At 39.3% G+C, this 19,471-nt stretch overlaps 1 protein-coding gene across 5 annotated transcripts in view; it reads left to right on the top strand.

Annotated features, from left to right (window-relative positions):
* Positions 1–862: 862 nt before the first annotated feature.
* Positions 863–19,471, top strand: part of TERT (telomerase reverse transcriptase) — a 33,943-nt gene continuing 15,334 nt past the window's right edge. For all 5 annotated transcript variants that reach the window (XM_015618602.3, XM_015618606.1, XM_015618603.2 and 2 more), the window contains exons 1-8: positions 863–1,304; positions 2,325–4,704; positions 7,611–7,806; positions 12,034–12,223; positions 13,611–13,793; positions 15,067–15,228; positions 15,623–15,718; positions 17,670–17,755. In XM_015618602.3, coding sequence (XP_015474088.1) covers positions 954–1,304; positions 2,325–4,704; positions 7,611–7,806; positions 12,034–12,223; positions 13,611–13,793; positions 15,067–15,228; positions 15,623–15,718; positions 17,670–17,755 — 3,644 coding nt within the window. In that variant the 5' untranslated portion in view covers positions 863–953. The remainder of the gene's footprint in view (positions 1,305–2,324; positions 4,705–7,610; positions 7,807–12,033; positions 12,224–13,610; positions 13,794–15,066; positions 15,229–15,622; positions 15,719–17,669; positions 17,756–19,471) is intronic.

Below are 19,471 nucleotides of genomic sequence, written 5' to 3'. Positions count from 1 at the left end.
TTTGTGAAGGAGAGAACTCTGTTATATTTCTGCAGGATACTCACAGCAACCTATCTGTGAAGCCTGGGTAGAAGACAGTCACCTCAGCCTCCGTGGCAGAATGCTAACTCCATCTTGCCCAAACATTTACTCAGAAGTCCTGGGTTCATTGAATTAATTTCTGATGTGTCATGCCACATTTCCTTGCAAAGGTTTTTTGGAAATTCAAGTAGCATATATCAACTAGATGACCGTAATATTCATATCTTTCCAACACTTGATAGAACTCAGGGGCAGGACTCCTTATGGGAACAGTGTTGGCTGAGCAATTTGTATTTCTCCCTGCATCCCCTAATCCTGTTACTGCACAGATATTTCACATATATTGTCCTTGCCCATGGCAAGGGGGTTGGAACTAGATGACCTTTGAAGTCCATTCAAACCCAAACCATGCTATAATTTGAGGATTTCTACTTATTCGCCTGGAACACATGTGCCTAGATACCTGTATTTCTCCAGGACTCTGCTGAAATCCCTTTCACAGTCTGGTATCAAGTTTTCTATCATGAAGTCTTCAGATACTAAGGCAAATTTGGAGTAGGAGGTTTCACACTACACCAAGTGATTGGAGTTTGATGAAAAAAAACATGGCAAGCCACTTCGGTATTTTTAGGGTTTGGTGTATTAATCTCCACCATAATCTCTTCTACGGCTGCCCTTATTTCAGACAGACCCTCAACGGAGTGCTGATCCTGAGGAAAAACTGTTCCTCGCAGAGGAATCTTCCCTCTGTTTCCCCGCCGGCGGAGCTGGACAGCGGCCTCCGGCCCCGCCCCGCCCGGCCCGGCCCGGCCCGGCCCGGCCCCGCCCGCCGCCTCCGCGCGGCCACGCGGGGGGCACCGGCACGCAGCGGCCGCGCCGCGGCTTTGAAAGGATGGTTTGGCTGGTTTCTTTTTCGCCCGCCTCTCCAGTTAATGCTTTTATTTATTTATTTACCCATCGCTAAGCAGCTGCTCCGCGATGCCCGGCGGGCGAGCGGCGCGGTCGGAGGGGCGCCGCGGCTGCTCCAGGTGACCCATGCCCTCTTTGGCCGCAACATGGCGGGCTGGGAGCCCTTCTCGGCCGTGCTGTCCGCGCTGCGCCGCTGCTACGCCGAGGCCGTCCCGCTGGAGACCTTCGTCCGGCGGCTGGGGGACGGCGGCGCCGGGGACGCCGAGGTGCTGCGTCCCGGCGACGTCCCCGGCTACCGCACCTTCGTGGGGCAGTGCCTCGTGTGCGTCCCCCGCGGCGCCCGCGCCATCCCGCGGCCCTTCACCTTCCAGCAGGTAGGAGGGGGCCCGGGGCGAGGGGCTGCGAGGAGCAGCGAGAGCCCTGCCGAGGCTCCCCGGGGTCGGCGCTTCCCGCGCTCCGTGCGGGGGCGGCGCGGCGGCCTTGGCCCCTCGCGGCTGCTGCCGGCCGGGCCTGGCCGGCTCGCACAGCTCTCCGCCGCTCCATCCCGGCCCCAGAGCCAGCGGGGAGCGCTGGGGATCAGCCCCTGCCTCTGCTTGCGGCTGGGACAGCAAGAGCCAGGTGCCGGCCTAGGGCGGGCCGATAGCGCTGCAGGTCTGTGCGTGGGGCTCCCTGACTCCCTGCCTGCCCATGTGGGTAGGGATGAACAAGCCGAATGAGGCCGGGGAGCGACTGGCGATGGAGAGTGCCCCACTCTTGAGAGATCCTGGCGGGTAGAACGGGCTGCGGGTCGGTGTTTAAGCAGAGGAAAAGCTTTTCAGAGAGGAAAGACCGCTTTTTTCTTAGCGCCGAATGAGTGAAGCTGTTGTGGTAGGAAGCAGATGTTGCAGACCCAAGACAGCTTGTTAAATGGGTTTTGGAATTGTGTGCCGATTCGTTTAGTTGAATTTTCCTTCACATAAAAGGAAATGGAGGCCTCAAGAAAATTAGCGTTAGTTCCCTGGAGGTTAGAGCCTGCGCGAGCACGTATGTACGGATGCGTGCCTGCTAACGTGGATCTGCAAACAAGGATTCATTGGAGGCTGTGGAGTCTGAGCTGCTGAGGGACTCAAGGGGAATAGTGTAGGGCGTTTCCTGGGCATAAAAGCCAGGATCAAAAGGGCAGATGTTAAAAAGACTTCCTTCAAGTCGTCGGCTTGTGTTGCTACATGTGAACATTTTGCATTATGCCTGGAAAATCTTAATTTTTGAGTATGATGCTTCTGAATCATTAATACTGTTTTGAAATGTGATGTCTAGGGCTGTGTACCTTTGCGTGTGTTTATATTTAAAGGTTATATTATGGTTTATGAAATAAAGTGAAGAAAGCTAATTTTCTTTTTTCTTTGTTTCTTCAGTTATCTAGTCAGAGTGAGGTGACCACAAGAGTCGTTCAGAGACTGTGTGAAAAAAAGAAGAAGAACATCCTCGCATATGGATACTCCTTACCAGATGAAAACAGTTCTCAATTCCCAGTTGTGCCATTTTCAAAGATACACAGCTACCTACCCAATACTGCCACAGAAACTCTTCGTATCAGCGGCTTCTGGGAGACACTGTTGAGCCGGATAGGGGATGATGTGATGATGTATTTATTGGAACACTGCGCAGTCTTTATGATGGTTCCCCCTAGTAATTGTTACCAAGTTTGTGGGCAACCGGTTTATGAACTTATTTCACATAATGTAGACTCATCCCTGGTGTTTGTTAGACAAAGGTTCTCAAGGCATAAACATACTAGCTTGATAAAATATATACGGAAAAGGCTTATGTTTCATAGAAATTATCTTCTAAAGCTATATGTGTGGAAGTACAGACGAAGATTTGAAAATAGTGTCTTCAGATTGAGAAATGAAGGAAATAACAAGAGACAAAGTCTAGTGCCTACTGACCAGTGTTCTGCAAAAGCTGTTTCTAAAGCGAGCAAACAGATCAGAACAGTTAGTGAACATCAGGAAAAACAGAGTAGCTCCAGTTCTCATGTTTCAGCTACAACTCCATCTCTGAAAAGGAGGATTCATAGAGAACAACCTGAAATTCCAGCCAAGAGAGCAAAAATAGGGGAAAAAGTGAGAGAGGAAAAGGCTTGTTCTCTTGTTGCTGATGTAAACCAAAGTAGTTCTAAGAGATCTGAAACAGGGTATGTAGCTACAGCTCCATCTCTAAAAAGGAAGATTCGTAGAGGACAGCCTGAAATTCCAGCCAAGAAGGCAAAAACAGGGGAGAAAGTGAGAGAGGAAAAGGCTTGTTCTCTTGTTGCTGATGTAAACCAAAGTAGTTCCAAGAGATCTGAAACTGGGTACATAGCTACAGTTTCATCTCTGGAAAGGAAGATTCACAGAGAACAACGTGAAGTTGCAGCCAAGAGGGTAAAAACAGGGGAGAAAGTGAGAGAGGAAAAGGCTTGTAGTCTTCTTGGTGATGTGAACCAAAGTAGTTCCAAGAGATCTGAAACGGGATATGTAGCTGCAGTTCCATCTCTGGAAAGGAAGATTCACAGAGAACCTGGAGTTCCAGCTAAGAGGGCAAAAATAGGGGAGAAAGTGAGAGAGGAAAAGGCTTGTTCTCTTGTTGCTGATGTAAACCAAAGTAGTTCTGAGAGATCTGAAACTGGGTATGTAGCACCCTGTTCCGAAAGTGTCATTAAAACCCCCCATATTTCCGAAAGAAGTAGCAGTACCGTGTCTCGTCGTTCTTTGGTTCACACATCTCGTGGCAGGAGGAAGTTTGTGGCAGGTAAAAGCTCTCTTCTGCATAGAGTTCAGACTAACAAGCCTTTAGAGTCCAACAGTGAAGTGCAAGCAGAATCCCATAGGAAAAGAGTAGAGATGCATACGTATGAATCTCAGTTGGCTTCAGGACAAACCAAATCCATGGAGGGTACTTCAAAATGCAGAGGGCAGGAAAGTCTCCAATCTCAATTATCAAAGAAGTTACCAAATAGACTCCTGAGTTCTGCAGTATACATTGAGAGGAAGTCTCTTCTGTATTCTTGCAGGAGTCTCCAAGAATGTTTTCCTAAATCATTTGTATTGAATTGCTTGCAGGGCTCTCAGGCAGGTGGAAGACTGCTTATAGAAGCTATATTCTTAAGTCGAAATCAGGTGCAGCAAAGGCATAACCAAAGTCTGCCGGAACACAAGCGGAGAAAGAAGAGGTTGCCCAAGCGCTACAGGCAAATGAGGCATACATTTCAGAACCTGCTAAAGAACCATGGAAAGTGTGCTTACCTAGCTCTCTTGAGAAAAAATTGCCCCATTCGGATATCTGAAATCAGCATGAGAAAAATCATGCTGTCTTGTCGGGCAGCCTTACCTGGGGAAGCAGAGGTTCACAAGCATGCAGAACAGTTTGGGAAAGAGCCTGCTAAGTGTGTGAAAAGCAGCAGATGTCAGTCTGGTCACGCTGATGTACCAGACAACTTAGATGCTCCCATTCCAGAATCTGTGTGTGAGGAGTCACCACCAAGTGAGAAGCAAAACCTGGTAGAGACACATGATTCAGTCCTCAAGGAGCTCCTCAAGCAGCACAGCAGCCACTGGCAGGTGTACATGTTTGTGAGGGATTGCCTGGAGAAGGTCATCCCTTCTGAGCTTTGGGGTTCAAACCACAACAAGTGCCGGTTTCTAAAAAATGTCAAAATGTTCATTTCTGGGGGAAGGTTTGCTAAGGTTTCGTTGCCGGAGTTGATGTGCAGGATGAGAGTGAATGACTGCATGTGGCTTCGTCTAGGCAAAGGTACTTCTTATATTAAAGAATTTATATTTAAGTGGTGGGGCTGTCAGATGATGGGTGTTCATGTTTAGGTGGGAACGGGAGGATATTGAATCTGCACTCAGAATTGCTGAGTTCATTGGTAATAACCGTAGCTGAGAGAACAAACCTAGTAGTGTTTGTAACTGATGGTGGAAGGACACTTCAGCTTGTCTTCCTTCCAAAACTTGTTTGCATTTATGCTGTTTAATAGAATGATGTTTTCGTAAACGAAGTCAGAACCTGGGCTGAATAAAACCTTTCCCATCCCTCCATCCACTTTCCCATCCTTTCCCATCCACTCCTACTATTGCAAATTGCAGTACAAATTGCAGTAACTCTGAAAATCCATTGAAGTATGACCTAAGCATGTAAGGAATAAGCACTATCTGCCTGTTTGTTACTGTTAAGAGTTCAGAAAGAACTAGAAGCAAATCAAGACACTTGTAGTGACATGTGTTCCTCAAAAAAAGCAGGTTGTTTTACTCCCTCACATCAACCCTGTGAGAAAGATATGAGACCAATTCAATACAGGGCTGTAGCGTCACTTCCAATCCAAACCATTCAAACAGAATGGTTTGGATTGGAAGTGACGTTAAAGATCTAGTTCCAGCCTCCCTGCCATGGGCAGGAACACCTTCCACTGGATCAGGTTTCTCAGAACACCATTCAGCCTGTCCTTGAATGCTTCTGGGGCTGGGACATACACAGCCACTCCAGGCAATCTGTTCCAGTGCCTTACCAATCTCACAGTAAAGAATTTCTTCCTAACATTTAATCTAAACCTACTTAAAGTTTAAAACCTTTCTCCCATCCTGTCATTGCATGTCCTTGTGAAAAGGGCTGTCATCATCTATCACTTTTTCTAGAGCCCCTCTCTAGGATCCAGAGAGCCTTACTGAGCACTGCTTCAGTCTGGCTAATCATGGTGTAGAAGTCCCCAGGCCAAAAGGTCTCTGGCTAAAAAGCTCTCATGAGGACAACAGCTGATTGCTCCAGATTGTGTATGAATCCATTTCTGGTTAGTCCTCTTTTCAAATGACAGGTAAATCTTCCTTTCCTCGAGTTTGTTCTTCAGACACTATCCTAGGATTTAAATCTAGGCTGAAGCTGTGGTTCTGGGGTTGATTGCTGTAGGACCTAGCACATTTTCATTTTCCTGTTCTTCATCTATACAATTTGGATTGCAGTCCCTTAAGCAGCATGCTTACAGTGTTTATTCTTATGTGGTATTGTACTTGGATCCTGCAGTAATGTGATCTGAAAATGGTATTTTTTTGTTAAAAGGTGCAGTAAGTTCTGAAACTGTTATAGGTTCTTTCAAGTGTAGGAGGAAGATCAAAAGTCTGATGTTTGAGAACTGATGTCAAAAATAAGGGAGGTTACACTTTCATAAGAAGATCTTAATTCTAGGAAACAGTATTTCTTTATTCAGAAACTGTGGTTCAAAATCACACTTTCCAAAATGCTGAGGAGTTAAATATTTAAAAGGCTTTATTATAAAATATGTGTGTGATTCATAGTAATTTGGGACATCTTGTCTTTGAAAAATGTAATGCTCTCTTCTTGTCTGGTCATATTCCATGCAAAACATTATATAGACTGTATTACATACTACCCCAGAAGTAGTAGTGTTTTCTTGTTAATTTTCTGAATTGTAATCATTGTTTACATCTGTTGTCAAGAACTTAGAAAAGAAATAATCTATTTCCAGGGCAGCTATCTATCAGAATCCTGCTTCAATTGGCATATTACAACTGCATCAGTTAGAGAAGAGTTTTCAAAAATTTGCCAAAGGGAGATTTTTCCATTATGTTAACTGGCTTCTGTTGATGTAGTAATAGTCCTTTTTTAAGTGCTCTATATATATATGAAAATGGCTCTTCCCTGGAGCAAGCAAAAACTAAACAGAGTAGAAAACTGAAAATTTATTTCCATTTTATAAATTTTACTGTCAGGTCTGTTGCATCAAAATTAAGCTGTTTTTAACACATTTGTGCCACAACCATGATTTCTGCTAAGGAGCTAAATTAATATTTATGTGCAGTTTCTTTAAGAATCCTGTTGCATTTGGGCTAAATTCTGTGCTTTAAGTGTAATTAGAAAAATTATTATTGGAAGTTGGCCAAAACATTAGTATTGTAGTCCACAATCTTATTCCCTGTTCATCTGTATTTAGTCATAATTACAGATCTATGTGACCTTAAATTTGACAGTAATTAGGAATGCTCTGGGTCTGTAATTGTTGTCCCACTAAATGTTGGAAGTACCGATGGGCTTTGGGTGATTCGAATTTTTTCTTTGTTTTTATTTGACTGCAGCAATAAGTTTTATATAGGATGTCTGAAATGATGCCTAACCCTGTAATTAATTAATTTTCGTGTAATTAGGAAATCTGAATATCATTCTTGTCTCCAAATCATCCCAGTTTAATTTTGTTAATTTTTACAGTCTGTCTATGTTATTTTCAGGTTTTGCTTCATTTTTTTTTAAAGTTTTATATTGTAGTAGATTTATTTCTTTTATTTTACCTCTCCTTTCACAATAATCTTGACTTTGTGCATTAAAGATCTTGCACAATCAGTGTTGGGGGAAGAAAGTAAGTCTTTGGGCTACTGTGGCATGTATTTGTATCCTCTGTGTCAGTTTGTCACTGCAGATTAGTTCCTATGTTTATGCTTTAAGCTTGGGTCAGTTGCATTATTTAATGCCCTGAAAATTTGGAGTGGCATCTGTGTAATTGTTTGTACTTAGCTTTTTTCTTTCTCGTGACCTCAAGCTAAGGCAAGAATGTTGTACAGGTTTGTGGTTTTTTTGTGCGTGTGTTCTGTTTCTTTACTCATGCTAAAAATTGATAGTTACTATAACTACCTTTGAATTATTTATTTAAGGTGATCACTTTGTTCCTGCCGATGAACATTGTTTCCGTGAAGAACTTCTGGCCAGATTCCTGTACTGGATGATGGGTACCTATGTTGTTGAGTTGCTCAGATCATTTTTCTATGTCACCGAGACCATGTTCCAGAAAAACATGCTCTTCTACTACCGAAAGTTTATTTGGGGCAAGTTACAGAACATTGGAATTAGGTAATACTAGAAAACTAATTAAGCATTAATGGATATGGAGAAATCATGTGTTTTGTAAAGGTTGTGTAAAGGTTTCTGCTTTAATTTATTGCCTATTTTTCTTCATTTTATTTGCTTCATTTCCCAGAGAAAATTGCAACCTGTGATTGTAGCATGCACAGTTTGTACTTTCAGAAATACTTTGTGTGTGAGAAAACTAGTTCAAATTTAGATTATTTATTAGAAGAGAAATCTATGCAATAATAAAATCCAGTATGAAGAGAATTTTGTTATGATAAGTCCATTTTTATACCTTCTAACAATGAGTTAAAGCATAGTGATAGAACCACAAAGTAACCTTGTGTTCATTTTAAAAAATACTCCATTTGCTTTAACTACTTTAATGTAGGAACAACAAAACCAAAACCAGGACTCTGCTGAAAAGCTGTAATAATCTATCTGTAAAAATCAGACAGTAGCCTAGTGGGTTTAGGAGGGCTTTTTAAAAAATAAAGGGTTTTAGAAGCCACAGCTCCTTTTTTAGTATGGCTGGAATTCCATGCTGGTTTTTTTGGTCTTAAAAATGCATGCATGTATTTAAGTTAGGGCATTATTTAAGATAAAATTTTAAACAATTAAGTGAGAAAATAGGAAAGGCAGTTTTAATAAACAGTGTTGTGCACTCATCTCCTTAGTTCACATCTTTCAGGTTTTCATTATAAATTGCTGGTATCTGAGAGAACTTTGGAACTGTGAAAAATTAGCATACTTCATGACTTGCTGTTTTGTATGGTGAACATTTTGCTTTTGCACTGATTTCTTGGTCCACAGGTGTGATTTTTGCCCTCCTGCCCCGTCACTCCCTGATTTCAGCGTTGATATCTCCAGTGTCAGTCTTTGCATTTGTGTTTGCACTTAATGGGGTCTCGATCTTGTTTGCAGTTGTAGCACAAAAATGCACTTTGAATAGTAGGAGTAGTAGAATGTGATTTTTCAGTCCCACACATTCTGTTTGTCTTGTCTTCAAACTGATAGCTGTAGTGTTGCAATTAATGTTTTTATGCAGTTTTAATGTACTTAAAGACCATTTTTTGGCACAAAATATAATCAAGTACTGACTTTAACATAATAGAGATACAATAAAGGAATAATAGAAGTAGTAAATAATAGCTTTTTTGTGGGGTTAATGGTTAGAAGAAAACAAATAACTTGGGATTTAGCTCTATTGTTCATGTTCCTAATTGCCCAGAAAAGCCCAATCCTGTGTAAGGACAAGGTGCTTTGAACTCTAAAAGACGCTAATCTAGGATCTTGTTTCTTTTGATTTCCTCCCGACATATTTCCTTACCATGCAGGAAACCCCTTCTCACCTTTGGCTTGGAAGGTCTTTAAACTTCAGGTTGTTGGAAGCTGGAGAAACATCCCCAGGAAATGGCTGCTGCATGCGTGCCAAAGGCGTGTTCTGAGAACAGAATGTTTACTCTTGGCTTCAGGAGTCATATTTTATACGGACTTTGACTCTGATGTCAGCAGCTGCAGTTAAGCTTCACTGACAGGGCTTTTCAGCGCTGCTCTTTCAATTGTGATCTGTTACATGAGGTCTGCCACAAATCCAGCTTCCTGCATTCATACAGGTAGCCAGTTGCCAACTTCGCAAAGGAGGATAGAAATTGGGATACAGGTGTTTAGGGCAGCCTTAGCCATTTTGAGAGTGTTCAGACACTGCTCTTAACCAGCCAGGCACTGCTGGTGAAGCAGTGCCAAAGGCTGTTGAGCTGCTTCCATCTTCTCTGGAGGAAAAGTATCTGGTGACCTCATGCTCTAATGCATGTTCTGTGGTTGTTCTGGTTCTCCTCAGGTGGAGCCGCTCAAGGCAGTTGCTCTGAGCACATTCACAGGAAGGCATTGGTAGCTACTGATTCCTGTTGAGTTCTGCATCCTCCTTTGGAGGAAGAGAATTGATGGAACAAGCTGGACTGAGTAGACCTGGGCCTTACTTGTGTGTTTACCTTTGCAGAGACTGCATTGTCATTAGGGAGTAGATCCTCATCTTGAAAGACTGTCCTTTTGAGTAGCTCATCCTGGGACAGAATCCCACTCAAGGATATGGAGCAGGGTTCTGAGAGGGGTCCTGGATCTCTATATTAGCCTTTCTAAATTGGTGGAGATCAGAGTGTGCTGTCATTGTACACAGACAACTTTGTATTAATTTTTGAAGCTATACCAAATTTAGTTGCCCAAATTGAAAGCAGGATTTACTAAGAAAAAAACAGTATTTTGTGATACAATCGATTCAAGTTACATAGCCTGCAGAATGTAAAGTTGGGTTTTAAAAATGATGAACCCAGTGTTGTGGTGAGAGTGCCTGTTTTCCTGAAGCTCATGCTTTCCCTGCCCCTGCCACACACAGTGGCTACCAAGGATTAAAAACACTGCAGAAATTCTGAACCTTCCCCATCAGATTGTGCTGAGATATCAAAAGATAACAGGACCATCCAGTCAAGTTCCTTCAAATTTCAGTTAACAGTGTTGTGAGTCTCAGTGAGAGCAGCATGGTTCAGTGGCTGCTGGATTAGTGCACGTTCAAAATCATTAGCGCTGCAATAAATGCCATGAAATTAGCAATGAATGTTGCTGCAGGCAAAATGGCATCCAGTTCTCCAGCTGGCCAGAGGTAGTAGAGAAGATCTGCCAGTAACTGGCCTTTGTCATCACTTTCAAAGGAAGCTGCATTTTTTAATATAGTGATAGAGGTTCATTGGTTTTGTTTTGTTTTTTCCCACAGTCTTGAATATGAGCTCTAAAGGAATGGAAACTTGATGATTAAGTTTTTTCTGTTGAACTGGAGTTACTTATTTTGTCCTGGTTATCTGTCTAATAGTGCAGTAGATGTTGTGTTCAGCAAAGAATGTAATTCTATAAAGAATAGTGGTCCCTCACTGTGGAAAAGCAGTAATTTTTGCTTTCCTTTGGGCAGCATCCGTATCAGGAGTTTTGACAATAAATCCTCAAAACTCTTTTTAGTATCTCAATTCACATGAGTATAGTGGCTCTGCATGCCACTATACTTCTAGGTGTCATGCATTGTATCCCTCAGACTGCAAGAGTCCCAATCAGCTGGATCATGAGCTTGTATTTGAGTTGTATCGGCATACAAAATAAGTATTTGTGTGCCTGTCTTACCTATGTTCTTGGCTTCTTAGGTGTGTCCTAGGGCATCTTTACCAGGTTTCCACCATTCATCCACTGCCTTTTGCAATAGTGTGGCCTTCTTTTGCTAAACCAACGTCTTGGACTGTGTGGGATGTAAAAAGTTCTCTTGCAAATTTAGATAGATGTCCATTCTTTTGTGAGGACTTGAATTGCCTCACTTACTTCCCAGGATAATATCATAACCATTAGTCATTGTAGGGCACATTTTATCCATCTTAACAATACAAGCAGCGCAGAAGATTGATTCAGGTCTTTTATGTTGCAGGTAGGGTACTTTAAATCTGCATCTTAAGTAAAACCAAGGGCTTTTGCTTCACCACCATGTCCTGATTCATTGTATGGAAAAGTATTGATTTTGACGAAGGTTCGTGGAACTGTAAATCCTGAGAAGGGATCTGAGAGGAAAACACATTTCCCATTAAGGTGAACTTGGGAAGCTCAGAACCTGTGACTTAGGTGTCTTTGGTTCTTTGTTATTTCCTGCTGTTTGCTTCAACTGACACCTGCTCATCAGTCCTGGACACCCAAAGCCCTTATGCTGTCTGTGTCTCCCAGCACCTGAATGAACTATAACTCCTAAGAAGTGGTAGGTCCCCTAACTGTTGGCAGTAGAACAGCCATTACAGTTTGTAAGTCCTTCCCAGGAGGTCTCAGAATAGTTTTTAGAAGGTTCTTTTCAACTTTGTTAATGCCTTTCAAACTTCTGAAACTATGACAAATATCCAACTTCTTGTTTCTTGCATAAAACATATTTCATAATGTTCATATGTATTCCACTAATCTGTGCTTAAATTTTAATTTGTGTTAAGAGGGGTTTTTATTTGCATCAAGCAGACATGTGTGGTCTCCTACTGTATTACATTGTCATTAAGATACTGTGATATTGTTCTGAAATTCAGAATTTCATGTCACTTTCTGTAGAGGTCAGTATTTGTATTATCTTAGAAAAATATTTGGCTTTAGTTATAAAGACATTAAATGTTTTAGTTTTCTGCCTTTCCTATTGCTTACACTAAGTGTATATTTGTATTTTAGAAACCATTTTGTCAAACTACAGCTACGGCCTCTGTCTTCAGAGGAGATTGAAACTATCCGTCAAAAAAAATTTGTTCCAATGGCATCAAAGCTCCGGTTTATTCCCAAACGAAATGGGTTGAGACCTATAGTAAAAGTGAGCGGTGTTGTCGAACCACGAGCACTCAGCAAGGAAAGCAGAGAAAAAAAGGTTTTTATTTACTTCATTGTTTTATGTGCATTTGATGTAGGTAACTAATAAATGTAGTAAGGATTTTTGTCACATAAAGCTAGTTTTAACTTGGTGGACTGTAACATTCTGATCAGAATGGCTGAATGGGTCTGTTGCAGCTTAGCTTCTCCCTTTCCAGTGCTCAGTTACCACAAGCCTCCAGTTCCAGAATCACAAACTTCTGTTTGCTAACCTATCTTAAGGAAATGAGCCCATTAGAATGAGATATCTTGTAAGGTAATCCCACTTTTTTGATATGGGTGTCTGGCCTATTGGGATTTGCATGAATACTGGTGGTGCATGTTGATCTGTGAAGTTGCCTGTGAAGCCAGTGAACAATGATGAGCTGAGTGCATTACAGAACAGGGTCTAAGGAAGAGCAAGGAAGCTGGAGCAAGCACAGTAGAGAGATAGGAAGGAAGCTGAGAGTAGTTGCAGTGTGGGAACAGAGATTGAGCATTCAGTGCACAGAATAATCTATTTAACAAGGCATTTTACCAGAAGAGAGTGGCAGCCGAGTTTCACTGTCTTGCACAGCTGCATTAATTGCTTTTCCTTAAGGCTGAGTCTCATTCACAAGATGGAATGTTCCCCAAATGGATGACATGTCAACAGCTTTTTAGGAGTAGCTGTTCAGACCATGTGATCCCAGACAGATGAAAAGAACATCAGCCAAAAGCTGTTCTGATCTGTGAAGTGTTATTTCACATAATATTCCACATTATGGTGTTTATAGAGTTAAGCAACCTGCATGACTTCAGTGCTGCTTTGATGTACTTGACTATCCCCACAGCTGAGTTAAATATTTGCTCAGTTACTTGAATGAAGCATCTCAAGAAGCCCAGTGATGGTGCAGGTGGAGTTAGCATAAAATCTCAGAGCATACCTTCTCTTTGTTGTTCTTGTTGCTGTCATTATCTCCATCAGAGAGAATGAATGATATTTAAGAAGTTATTTTCAGATTGATGTGATTCTATTTGCTGGCATTCATCTGTTTATCAGTGTAACTAACCTTAAGTTCCAAGAGTCAAGGATAGGAACAAATCCATTTTCCATAGGATTTAACTGTACTGGAAAAAAAAATCTCTGAGACTATTCAGTCACTTTAAAGTAGTTACTGCAGTGGTATTCAGGCTTTCTGAAAGCTTAGTTGAACAAAATAATATGGTAAATATTAAATAAAATTATTATTATTATTATAATAAGTATATAAATATATAATACTGATATATTTAGATAAAATATATAAATAATTATATATTAAATAAACTTAATCTCAAACTTAATGTAAATTTGTAATCTTTGTATTGCAAATAATTTAATATATTTCAGCATAATTTAAGGTGATTCTCTTTGGTCTCTTTAGATGAATTGTTACAACACTCAGCTAAAAAATCTGTTTAGTGTGTTAAATTATGAACGGACTATAAACACCAGTTTTATAGGCTCTTCAGTGTTTGGGAAGGATGATATCTACAAGACATGGAAGCAATTTGTTAAAAAGATTCTTGAATCTGGTGGTGAAATTCCTCATTTCTACTGCGTAAAGGTATGTGGTTTTGATTACATTTTCAAACTAGCTTTTCAAAACCAGCTTGTGCAGATACTTTTATAGCTGTAAGCTGCATAATTGTTTATTTTTCTAAATAAAATTTTGTGTACTTTACAGACTCTGGTTAGTTTTTAGATGGGGTGATTTGGGTGTCCCTGCAGTACAGCTTCCTTTACTTGGGTGTTTTTCTGTCCATCTTTCTGGCATGCAGGAGTTCCTGCTTCTATGCATGCACTGAATTTTTTTACGGTTACATTGAGCTGGTATGAAAGTGGGAGAAAGATGGAAGCTCAGATAGGATTTTGAGCCATATGAAAACCACAAAAAAAGTTCTGGGTAAATTTGAATAAATTCAGTGTCTTAAAAAATTTGTATCTTCTGTCTCAGTATCGTTAGTTTTGGATGAAAATGAACATATTCTGGTTGGGGTCTTTCCAAAAGGTTTCTTCTCCTACTTTGAAAAAATTGGTGTTTGTAGTAGCCCACTATTTAAAGGAGTTTCTTCTTCATCTTCACACTGTCAGTGTGAAGTCAGTTCAGTCTAGCAGGCAACATTTTGTGTTTGATTTCATTTCATAGCTTTAAATTGGGGCAATGTATACAAAAATATGTAAATTACAGTGATTTATGTATATCATGGGGAGGCTCTGTTCTCATCTCTCATGGCACTTGTCATCTTGCCCTGAAATAACTTGCATAATTTGGTCTTTTGAGCCAAAGATTAAATTATGTCATTGACATAATTTGTGTTATAGTAATCCTAAGATTGTTGCTTCTACAGCAGGTTTTCTGTTTTTACTGTGACAAGTAAAAGCAGAGGTGAGTTTCCGATATGAAAAGAAAAGGAAGGGAAAGGTAAAATATATAGGTTTGCAGCTTTCCAAAAGTCTAAAATGTCTCCATGGCCATATGGTGAGGAAGGTTTCTTAAAGTATTTAAACATTAAAATATCAACTATTAACTTAAATGATGGAGGGTTCAGTGTTAGATTTAAGGTGGTATATAGTATAATCTTCTGTTAAGAATTGTGTTAAAACTGATGATTTGGATATTGCTTTCTAAGGGAATACTTGATGAGCGGGGAAAGGTTTTTCAGATAAGCAGTGAGTTTTTATTTTGTCACTAATTTGGCCTGAATGATGCAATAATTTTACTCCCATGTGATCTATCCTTCAGCCTTGCTTAGGTACTACAGCAATACTTCTATACTACCACAATGTTTACAGTGATACTTCTGCATATGTAGTGGAAGATATTTCTTCTATTTCAGGCTGATGTGTCCAGGGCTTATGATACCATCCCTCACAATAAACTTGTGGAAGTGATTTCGCGGGTCCTGAAGCCTGAGAAGAGAACCGTGTACTGCATACGGCGCTATGCTGTGATTATGATAACCCCAAGTGGAAGAGCCAGGAGGCTCTATAAGAGACATGTATGACTTCCTGATTTCTTCTGTTTGCTGTTGTAAACAAATCTTTGGTCCAAGGAAAAGCTTTCCTCTACAGCTTTCTTTAGTCACAATTTGAATTGGTTAAGTACTTAGTAACCCCTTTTTTAATACTGTTAGATATTTTCCTGGGGTAGAAAAGCTTGGTTTTAGTCCATACCCTTTAAAGTTTTTACTCACTATTAGTAAAAATAAAGATAAATGTATTGTGGAAATAGAGATTTGTGGGTGAGATACTTCATTTTAGTGGAAGAAAAACTGTTGGATTAAAACAATACAATAAGGCTGGTCCTTTGGCCTCCACAGCATACAAAAGTTAGTTACTGCATTTTCTATTGCTTTTATCATTTGTTTCTTTACAATTTAAACAATTATACAGGTTTCTACCTTCAAGGACTTTATGCCAGACATGAAGCAGTTTGTGTCCCAGCTTCAGGAGAGTGTCTCATTGCAGAATGCAATAGTAGTTGAACAGGTAAGTATTGTGAGGCTTCTTTTCAATTGAAAAAGAAAGCTACAGAAGAATTAGAGGAAGATTGGGATTTTCACTTGTATGTGCATATTATGTGGTGACATTACTTCTCATCTAATAAACCAGCAAGTTCTGTAGAAACACTTTTGTCTTCTCTTCTTTAATGTTTCTAACAGGCTCTGAGTGTTCAGTGGGAGGAGTGCACCAGGCAGGAAATCTGACAAAAAGTCCTTCTAGAGTTTTTTCCAGATTTTCTCATTATTTTATCAGACTTTTATTTTAACCATTTTTCTTCTCCCTTTCCTAATTCCATTGTTTCTTGCAACAGTCCTCAAGTGAGAAATTAACTGTCTAGTAAAAGCGGGTGTCAACACTTCCTATCTCCAAAATATATGGAAGTAAAAACAAGCAAAATGTGTTATAAGTCAAGTAGTTAAGGATGTGGCATCTTGATCAGCAAACTGCACAGCTTTTTTTGTTTTGTTTTAAGATCTTATTTTATGCCAAATTAAAAATAAAAAGGCTGATTTTAAGGATTACCTGTCAAGGTTGATGAGAATGAACTGTTCTTTAGGGGAGTTAAGTGCAACACAAACAAGATCAACTCTTTTGTTTAAAGAGATTTCTTGTTTCCAGTGAATTAAAGTATGGTTAAAAATTACATGTATTTTAAATTTACTCCTACTGATGCTTTGTTGCAAGAAGCAAGCCTCCTTCTGTTTTAATTCTTGTGATACAAGTGCTTGTTCTCAAGACTTTGTTTTGTGCAAGGAGCATTACAAAGGCATAGGAGTAGGTGATAGGCTCAGACAGTTTCTTCATGCATTTCCTTGCTTGGAATCATGGTATTCCATAATAACAACCTACAAGATTTCCTGAACATCAAATGAGCAGACAGGTAATTCTTCTTTAAATTTTTCTTCTCTAAATCTGGCACTTCCACTGGCATTTTTCACTGGAAAATTACAAGGTTGGCAAAAGCTGATTTCTAACATATAAGTGAAATTATCTTGGGGATCTGTGGACGTAGGAGTAGAATATATGGTGTGGCTGGTGTACAGTTCCAGGATCCTACAAAAATAAAAATTTTAATGAGTACCTGGATGAAAATAGAAACTAGCTGGCTCTCTGATGTATAAGTACATTTTGTTACTTTTTTCAAACTGATTTAGGGAACTGTGCTAGATATTGCATGAACAGCAGCATTTTATTTAAAAATATTTTACATTTGAAAATAGTTTGTGTGTCATTATCTTAAAAGAACAAAGTATTTTGAGAAAAGTGTCATGTCAGGGTGAGTGTCTGTACCACTGGTACATCACATTATCTTTTCAATGCAAGTAATCGTGATCTTGCTTGGCTCTATCAAAAGATGGATGCATTTGTTTGCAATTTGTCTAATCTATGCAATTAGTAAGTAATTTTATTTTCATTTGAATTAAGTCATTGTTAAGGGTATTTAAATTGCTGTAAATGGATTTTTTATCTTGCAATTTTTAACAAGATGCTCCTTAAATAGTGGGTACACAGCAATGCATGGAAGTGTTGGTAATACCTGGAGAAGTGTGTGTTTTTCAGCAGAACGGGCAAGTGTATGTATCAAGACTTTGTAAATCATAAAGATCATGATGTACAGAAATTGTCCTACAGGATAGAAAGTGGCCAAAAGAGCAATTACACCTTGTAATAATCCAATATATTATGTCAGCACTTTAAACAGTGGGTTTAGATGTTATATTTGATTCCACAAAACAAAAAAACCCCTGACATCCAACAAAAATTAACTTGCCTGATGTGAGCATTTTTTTGGTATGTATGTTCAGATCTTGGGTTTAGGTTTTATCTTTTCACATGGGGGTTTGAGCTACTGCAGTCTACTTTTTTAAAGATTTAAACTTCAAAGTTACAGTTTACTTTTCATTTCAAATCTTGTTTTGTTTTGTCACATTTCTAGAGCTTAACTTTCCATGAGACAAGTTCCAGCCTGTTTAATTTTTTTCTTCAAATGATACATAACAGCATCCTGAAGATTAGGAACAGGTAAAAAAGAAATTAGTTTCTTGTTGTATGGCATGCTTGGTTTGTTTGTTTATTTTCTTTAATTGACTCTGGGGACTTTTGATAGGTGTCTTTTAAAGATCTTTTATTTCATATTAATGAGAAATTTATGTATCAGTTTAAGCTCCAAAAAAGCATGAAGAGTGTGGAGTCAACTTTATTTTAAATAATATTTCTCTTCCCTACCTGGATGATGCTAACTATTTACAATGCATTATTCCATAGAATATGGAAAAACCTTCCTTTAAAACTGCAAATGTAATTCTAAGGGAATGTACTTTAAAATGGTGGGATCTGTTGTGGTGAGCAAAAGCAAGAGTAACATCCAAGAAATTATGCAAAAGTCTTGTTAGTCATTTCCCTGTAGTGCAATGGTTTTTCTATTTGGCAAGTTGCAATAAAAATAAAAGGCAGTAGCAACAGAAATTTAAATTACTGGCAACTCCACAATTAAGAATCAGATGTTACAGAACGTAGTAATGCAGATTCCGTCTTGTGTTAGTAGAGATACTGACTTGGTACTTACATTTTGCCTCTAGGTGGCAAATGTGTACCATGTTTAAGAAAGGAAATAATTACATGATTGTTATATGTAAATTCGGAGTGATTTATATTAGAATGAATAGCTTCTTGCTCTGGAAAAAATGCCTTTGTTTTAGAATACTTATTTTAGAATCTCAGAGGATTGAGGGAGAGTGAGAAATGCTCTCAAGGAGTCACATAGAAGCATGTTTATATTTTCTCCTAGCATTCCTTACGCTGCCTTTGGCAGTATCATAAGAATGCTCTTGTGGCATACTTTAATAATGACTAACCAATGTTAGTATATTTTTTGGAATAGTATATATTATAGTATATTTTATGGAATTTTAATGGTTTCAGAGAAAGTACACCCTGACAAAACCAGCTTCACACTTTCAAATTCATTCACAGCTTGACTGAAAAAATGTTTGTCATGAAATGAACTTACCCCTTTTAAGTAGCTTGTTCTTGTTTGTCCAAAAAAAAACAACTCATATATTCAGTAAATAAATAGACCCTTTTTCTCATTAAAAAAAACACGGTCAACATTAACTTGATGTTTTGAGAAAAATGCTGATTATTGAGCTGGGGACCTCCAAGGAATCTTTTAATACCATTTCATACAAAAGTCTGTATACAAAATAAAATTACTGCAAGGAGTATTTTCAGCTGACTGAAAATACAGGTAGGATCAGTCCTCAAAAGTAGTATGTGGTCTGAATTTATTCTCTTCAGCTTCACCAAGTCATTCATGTAATAACAGTGAAATGGACATTATAGTAACTCACTGCTTCAAAGAAGTGTTGTGAAAGTAAGTCCCTTGGGTTTTGTGAGCTGTACCCATTTGTTTCATACCAGCATAGAAAATTCTTCCAGTGCACTTTGTTTTGTGTGAAGAACACTTCTCTTGAAGCTGTCACATTAAGATGTAACATGAAGAATTAAGAAACTTAAATGAGGGATGTGTCTGTAGCAGGAGGAGGCCTTGTGGTTTGCGATCACTTATACAGTTTCTTTCATTTAACAGCAGTTGTCTCCTGGAATTTGTTAATGTGAAAGGAATGTGTTTATTAGTGGGGTTTTTTTCACTGTTAAAAGTTAAAACTTCTAAATCTCTATGTAGATTCTTAAAAGAAAAAAAATTAAATAAGGCTAACTGGCAAACATATACTATAT

This window comes from Parus major, chromosome 2, assembly GCF_001522545.3.
Source record: "Parus major isolate Abel chromosome 2, Parus_major1.1, whole genome shotgun sequence".
In the NCBI taxonomy this organism is placed as follows: Eukaryota; Metazoa; Chordata; class Aves; order Passeriformes; family Paridae; genus Parus; species Parus major.
Note: the sequence above shows the minus strand (reverse complement) of the source record. Positions and strands in the feature narration are given on the sequence as shown.